The sequence below is a fragment of the Geospiza fortis genome, unplaced genomic scaffold (genome assembly GCF_000277835.1).
Source record: "Geospiza fortis unplaced genomic scaffold, GeoFor_1.0 scaffold195, whole genome shotgun sequence".
Lineage (NCBI taxonomy): Eukaryota > Metazoa > Chordata > Aves > Passeriformes > Thraupidae > Geospiza > Geospiza fortis.
Window position 1 is genome coordinate 4238869 of NW_005054324.1, and position 8000 is coordinate 4246868.

At 37.4% G+C, this 8000-nt stretch overlaps 1 protein-coding gene across 1 annotated transcript; it reads left to right on the forward strand.

Annotated features, from left to right (window-relative positions):
• The first annotated feature begins 2482 nt into the window (after positions 1-2482).
• On the forward strand, positions 2483-7663 carry LOC102037819 (hyaluronidase PH-20). The gene is made up of 3 exons (XM_005420912.2): positions 2483-3509; positions 4993-5082; positions 6875-7663. The coding sequence occupies exons 1-3, from the start codon at positions 2547-2549 to the stop codon at positions 7580-7582; spliced, it is 1761 nt and encodes a 586-aa protein (XP_005420969.1). The 5' UTR covers positions 2483-2546; the 3' UTR covers positions 7583-7663.
• The last annotated feature ends 337 nt before the right edge of the window (positions 7664-8000 follow it).

An 8000-nucleotide genomic window follows, 5' to 3' on the forward strand; every position in this document is an offset into this window, starting at 1 on the left:
CAAAGCACTACAAGCTGGTCAGACCAGCCTCACCCCAAACCCTGGGAGGCTGAGAGAGCAAATAATCCTGGAAAACATTTACATTAGGAACAAGAATGTGACTGCAAGTAGTCAGCACTGATTAACAAAGAGAAAATTAGGCCTGTCCAACCTGGCAGCCTTCTCTAAAGAGATGACTGGCTTGGTGGACAAGGGGAGACATTGCATACTGTAAATCTTGATTTTAGCAAGGCTTTCAACAGAGTCTCCTGTAACGTTCTCACTGATTAAGTACAAGATAGATAACTGGACAGTGAAACTAAAAACTGGTCAAACTGTCAGGCTCAAAAGGTTGAGATCAATCCAGGATGTACAGCTGGAGGCCCATCAAAGTCCAGCTGGAAGCCTGTTTCTAGAAATGTACACTAAGGTTTCATACTAGGTCCCATACTATGTAACATCCTGATTAATTCCTGGGGAAGAGTGTTCCTGTGGCAAGTTTACAGATAATCCAGACTTGGGAGTGGTTGATATGCCACAGGATCATGCTGCCATTTAGAGGGACCTCCACAGACTGGAGAAAGAGGCTGACAGGAACCTCATGAAGTCCAACATAGGAAAACATCGAGCCCTACACCTGGAGAGGAATGACCCCATGGAACAGTACAGGCTTGTGAGCTGAATGGCTGGAATGAAGTTGTAGAGTAGGTTCTACAAAGTTGACTGGATTGAGTTATGAATCTTTGTAGCAATGAAGACCAACAGCCTTTTGGGTGGCATTAACAAGAGTATACACCACCAACAGGCCAAGCAATGTGTTTATTCCTTCTATTTAGCACTAATGATGCCACGTCTGGACTGTTGTGTCCACCTCTGAGCTTCCCAGTACAACAAAGCAATGGGCATACTGCAGTAAATCTAGCATATTGCTACAAAGATGAATAAGGGATTATAGCATTTGTGATATGAGGAGACATGAGAGAGCCAAAATTGTTTAGCTCGGAGGAGAGATGGCTTTTTCCTGCTGTCACCTCTGGGCAGCTGTGGGAAATGCATGCAGACTGCTTTTCTACAAGTTTCATCAAGCAGATGTCATGCAAATGAGGTACTGCTCTTGAAGCAATTTAAATTATCAGAGCCACACCTTCTTTCCTGATAATTGGATCTATGATCTAAGTCTGGTATATAAAACTGATTCTTGGCAGGGTTCCTTTACTTATCACATCAGCAGCTGTGGAATGATGAAATATCTGCATGAATGTTTGAATTTCAGTCCATCCGCTGATTCTATACAAAAATTTGTATATTCCACTCCTGGCTGAATTCAATAAATACAAACTAAAATATTATTTGCTTTTTTTCTTGAATCTGTCCTTAGAGATTTTACATTGCCAGCCACTCCATGGCCCACTTCATGGTGACCCCTGTACTTTTGTGTACACTCTTATATAATCCTTACATACTCTATTGCCTCATCATGAGGCCTCTACAGAAAGTGACAGATTCAGGTTTGAACCATTTCAAAATCAGAAGGAATGTAGATGTAGGACTTACTTCACAGAGAATGCTTTAGCTAGTGGGATTCTATGTAAAAGCTGATGCCTGCTCTGAGGCAGTCACCACTAAATGTGACTGCTCTTTGGGGGTGTATGGACAGCCTCAGCTTTCCTAATGAACTGCATCCCTGGGCAGACTTTGACTCGGGGCCACTTAATCTGTACATCTCAAATGGCCTGAAATAACATATAGCCAGCCATAAACCAAAGTGATTCACAGGTGTTTGAACCTGTTTAAAGGAGGCCTGGACAGAAGATAGAGTGACTACAATATCTCAGATATGTCAATAAGTTCAATGAGTATCCATTGATTGGTTTTTTGCAAGTGTAAAACAGCCCAGGTTTGTTTTATATTATCTTGTATCTTCCCTTAAGGGCTCTGTAAAATTAACAAATGAAGGATTAGAACTTTATTTTGATATAGGTGAGAATATTATATATACATTGCTGTTAAGAGAAGTCACTGTGAAACTGCTCATTTTTATAGACATCAGTAACTGACACAGTCTGGAGTACTTCTGAGCACACTTACTCTGATATATGAGCCACGGAATACTGTTCCACTGCCTGTTTTAAATCTAGATTTTTTAAATCTAAGTTTTAGGCACAAAACTGACAGTGGAATAGTACAGTTTATTTCTCTATGGTTGTACATTTTTCTTTTCCTTCAAAGGGTAATTGTATTCAAGCATTACAATATATTCAATATCAGAAATGGTACTTGTTTCAAGGTTAGAAATTAAATAGTTATAATTTCTTACTTCACATTTGCTTCTTTTTCTGCATTAGGTCTGAGAAGTTGTTGGAAAGTTTCTTGCAGCCTGAAATGACAGACAGCCTTGTAAAAAGGACACCCCTATTTTACACCCAAGGAATATTGCTTAATAGGTATTAATCTGAAGAAATATATTTTATGATAAAGTTTTTGACAGACCACCAACCTCCTGAACACCCAAAGCGCATTTAATTTTTGTCTGATCAGAAGCACCTAATGTCACTGCACATGCTACAATGGAAACTGTAAGACAAAGTTTTGGCATCTGTGTTACCTGTACATACCCTGTAGCATCTGGTGTGGTGTTTGCCACTCTTCTGGTTTCTTGCTGCTCGTCTCTGAACATAAGAGCTCGTCCACTTGTTTCTAATTCACCTTTCCTTTCTATCTGGAATGCTCCTACAGAACTTTGTACTGAAAAGACTGGAGTGCAGCTGGACATGAATTTTTTTCCTCTAATTGGAAGTACACTAAAGACATCCATTGGGCAAAACATCACTCTCTTCTATCCAGACAGGCTTGGATACTACCCTTACAAAAATGAAGTTACAGGAGAGGCATTCAATGGAGGACTCCCTCAACTCTCGCTACTGGAGAATCATTTAAAAAAAGCCAAAGAGGACATCCAGTTCTACATTCCTTCAGATGAACAGCTTGGATTGGCTGTCATTGACTGGGAAAACTGGAGACCTGTGTGGATAAGGAACTGGGGATCAAAAGATATTTATAGACAGGAATCCATTGAGTTAGTTCAGCAGAGAGACCTCAGTCTATCCGAAGCCGAAGCCAGAGCTATAGCTAAAATGGAATTTGAATTTGCAGCAAAATCCTTTATGTTGGAAACTTTGAAGCTGGGCATAGAAACGAAACCAAATCGTCTGTGGGGATATTACCTTTATCCAGACTGTTATAACTATGATTACAAACAAAACCCCCACAATTATACAGGAGCCTGTTTAGATATTGAAATAGAAAGAAATAATGAGCTTAGCTGGTTGTGGGAGAAAAGCACAGCACTTTATCCATCTATCTATCTAGAGACAGCCTTAAAATCTTCCAGAAATGCTCAACTCTTTGTTCGCCACAGAGTTCAGGAAGCCATTAGAAATTCCTATGTCTCTAACTCTAGTCATCCCCTTCCAGTTTTTGTATATACACGTCCAGTATTCACAGATGTCTATGAGGAATATCTCTCTGAGGTGAGTGAAGCTAGACCTTAAATAATTCAATTTTATATGGCAAGAAATTACCAGGTGACACTTATTTAGCAAATATACTAACTTGCATCAGAAAGAAGTGTGCAATTTTGTCTAAAAAATTAAATTAATCCATCAAAGAAATTTGACCAAATGAAACACTAAGAGGAATATTTTCAAACCTTTCTCATTATATTTATCAAATAGTGTTTTATTCTCTGAGTTGTCCTCACATGTAAAAAAATATCACAAAACTAGGAAACATATTTAGCACACCTGGTCAGAGGAAAGAAATATGAGTAAAGTCTTGCAAAGAGAATTAGTAATGATGGGCTCACCTGCTGCCTGCTTTTTAGGTTATAAGAAAAAAATACAAAACAATGGAGTCTTTCTTTCCTTAAAAAGTGTTTAAAGCTAGTGAAAAAAAAATCTGTCCTCCTTAGTTGTACCCAAGTACAAAAATGGTATTTCAGCATGTCAGGCTCTCATTAAAATCCAATCATCTTATTGCAGTTCTGGCTATATTTCCTGTCACATTTTTATAGACACCCACCCTATCAGAGATGCCACCACTCTGGGGAATCTCTTGTTTTTTCAGCCCATGAGCAAGGGGAAGTTAAAGTCCTGGTGATGGCATTCTACCTGGTGTCCTCCCAAATTCTGGACAGAGCATTAGCAAGTGTTGCCCCCAGCTCTGTGGACACTTTCAGGAAGCAAGAGGTGCTGTCAGGGCCCCTGCTGGGATCCCAATTAATAATTTAAATCCTCTAATCTTTACATTAATTTTTTTTTTTTTGTGTGTGTGTGTGTGTTGTGCCCTACAGTAACTTGCTATTTTATTGTTTTGCCATTATCATAGCCCTCTCCCATCCCATATAGGCCTTAACATTTTTCCTAGGACTGGTCTAATAGCTGACCCTAAAAGGAGAACTGAACAGAAAAAAAATTCCCATCTCAATATCTATAAAAGACCAGAGACTGTTTCCATTGTCTGGAAAAGGGAGATTCCTACTGTTAAAAGCTCTTTATGTTGCTACTTTTCTGTTTTAGCACTTTCTGGTAACAGAAATTAAGTTAAAAAAAAAAAAAGAAAAAAGTTGTGCTTTCCAGTATTTCTATCCCACAGCATTACTGAAACCAGTTGCTACCAACTCTGAGCAGCCAGGAGACAATGCAGCAAAATAAACTGTAACATGGCTGGAGGAGTGGATGTCATATGCCTAAGCACTGGCTCAGTTTTACAGACTTGTTTTTTAACCAGATGACGTATATAAATTGGATATTGTTGGCAACATTTTCTGGTATCATGTGTGCAATCCAACTCCAGGATAAAATTGTGCAATTGAGCGCAGGACATTTGCATTTTGCATCATTGCTTGCTGTCTTCAAAGTAGTTATTGTGGATAAGTAATTTACTATATGCATTTTTTCATTTGCCCTTATAAGTTACTTAAATTTGTATGATTCTTTGCATATTTTTCTTCAGGATGACCTGGTAAATACCATTGGAGAATCTGCTGCACTGGGTGCTTCTGGAATTGTGATCTGGGGTGATATGAATTTAACACAAAATAAGGTATGCTAGATCAATTATTATGTGAAATTTTAAAGAAGAAATAAAGTGAAAAGGATGTAATGCATTATGATCACTTACATCTTCTACTTTTAAAATGATGACTCCATATTGCCAGCAGTTTCTTATACTCAAAACCCAAGCATATCTGAGGCTCATTAAGGTCACCATTGGCTACGCAGAACAAGGGTTCAATCTTTCAATGTCTCAGTTCTGTTGACTCTGGGTAACTGGACAAATTACTATGATAATCATAGGCAAGTTAGCACTTGTTTAATTAGTATATGAAAGAATTCCTGTATCTTCATTTCATTTTAGTCATGAGGTAAAGAAAAAATTACGTGGGCTTGACAGGAACAATTTTTAGAAGACCCTTCTGCTTTTTGGAGTGGTGAACTTGGCAACAATAGGAGAAGTCAGTCTGTAAAAGTTCAGCCCTAGCCTGGTCTGTGTGTTGCAAATACTACTTTGACTAATTTTATTGTCTGAAACATCTGAGTCAGAAGAAAAAAACTCTAGTTTGTGTTAGGAAGGGGAAATACATAGTTTGAGAACTGTTACTAGGATGTTCCAGGTAGTTCATTCATAACCCAGCAAGTTAGATTTAACAAACTATTGTAAGAGAAGACTCTTGTGAAGTCTTCTGAGTGCAAGGAACAAAAATGGTTCATCTTTGCCAAACCTCCTGTCACAGAAAGCATGGCCAAATACACCTCCACGGCTCTGTAAGGTTGTTATTCCCCAAAGCATCCCACCTTGACTTTTTTGTATGTGCCTGCCTTTGAGAAAGGATATCAGTTACACCTGGAACTTTTCTGCTCGTTATCTCAATATCAGAATATAGATAGGCAGCAACTTTTATTGTCTTAATTTTGAGATTCCTATGAGAAAAAAAGAACTGTCCACAGCCAAGTCAAACTATGTATTTGTACACTTAATTGCACCTGATTTTTTACAGCTTTCACAGTCACTAGCATTTCAGCAATTAAATATTTCTGTAAGCCTCACTTCTGCATAAACCAAAATTTCCTGGAAGTATTTATATATATACCTAAAAGAAACCCAAAAAACCTACATATATCTTAGATTCACCAAAGTGATCTCCATGGGTATAAATATTAGGCACATCTACATGTGGTATTGGGCAAATGCCCATAATGTCAGAAACAAAGAGAGAGGTCCCAAACCTTTTGGTTATTAAACTGTGCCAAGAATGCACAGAACATAGGCCAATTTCATGATCAGTTAGAATAATCAATTGTCTTAGCATACCTTCAATTTGACCATCCAACCACAATTCTTTTCATTTAAAAATGTCATGAAAGGTCCCTACCCTGTAGCCAAGCTATTCAGGTCAGGGGAAAGCTGAAAAGTCTCAGAGACAACTTGATAGAAAAAGTATTTGTTTAGACTGAAGAAGTGTGAGTTTTTTTCCCAGACTCATTCAAACTATTTAAGTCTTAGAAAGGAACTTCAAGTCTTCATGAAATGTCTTTAAATACATCTGATTCAAAAAGCTACATGAAATATAGAGATAAAATAAAAGCTTAAAGACAATTGCTTTCTGATCTAACTGCTTTTTGTAACATCTCCAGCAACTACAGCAAATATAAATTTGCTAAGATCCTTGAATTTTTTAACAGCTTCTCAGGCAAATTTGCTTCCAACAACTTATAGCTATTATCAAATCCTCAGAGGAAACATTTATAGATATGTACTGTGGTACTGTTATTAGAATGACAGCATTTTAATGATTTCCATACTAAACTGTGGAGGTATAATGCTTTTTTCACAGAACACCTGTAGAACTCTGGACAACTACCTCAGGAGGACTTTGACCCCATACCTCATCAACGTCACAATGGCAGCCAGAATATGTAGCCAAGTGCTATGCCAAGACTCTGGTGCTTGCGCACGGAAAAAATGGAATTCCAGTGACTATCTTCACTTGAACCCTGAGAATATTGCAATTCAAATGACAAAGGATGGAAAATACACTTTACAAGGGCAGCCATCATATCAGGATCTGCAAACATTCATAGAAAAATTTGATTGCCATTGTTATGCAGGGCACAGCTGCGAACCTAGGGCTGATATAAATGACATCCATTACCTCCATGCTTGCATTTCAGAAGATATTTGCATTCAGATATCCTCAAATTCACTTTCTAACATAGAAGCCTCTGAAGAAAAGATCCTGTTTAACAGAACTGCATTTTCATTAACCTCTGAGAGTAAGGTGACATTATCTACACATCCTGAAGTAGAAGATTTCCAATCTACCTTTGGAAATAATATACTTAATATAACAACTGCAGAATATAATGACACTGTTACAGCTGCCACTAGCTATGATTTAGAAGAAAATGATACTCGTACTTTCAGTAGTTCTTCATCCTATAAGATAAGGATGTTTAGTCTGTTTCACTTAATTCTCCTTTTGAGAACCCTGATACAAATGATCCATGAAAGTGAGAATATCCTTTTCCTTGACTATATTTGAAATTCTCAAGTTTTTTTTTACAAAACAAACAAAATAAATAATTCCTGAAAGGCTTATGGTCTTATCAGGTAACCTTTTCTAATCCATAGGTACCACTTCAGCTTGAATGCATTTCCTCAGTTTAGTTCTTTAAACTACTATCTGTGCCAAAGAGATATTGGTCTATATATACTGACTATGCTATATGAGAGGATAATCCAGAATAAGAAACATTTTTTTACAGTTTACATTTTTAACCATTATATTTGGAAAAAAGTAATGGTTGACAATGCACTTTTGTGTACTTCAAGTTAAGACAGTTAAATATTTAATATGTAAAATAAGTCATCAGACTTGATACTCTATGCAAGAATTAATTTCATTCCATATGAATGGAATTATCTCTTAAAATATTTGGCTTAACTTTAGATCTGTGGAG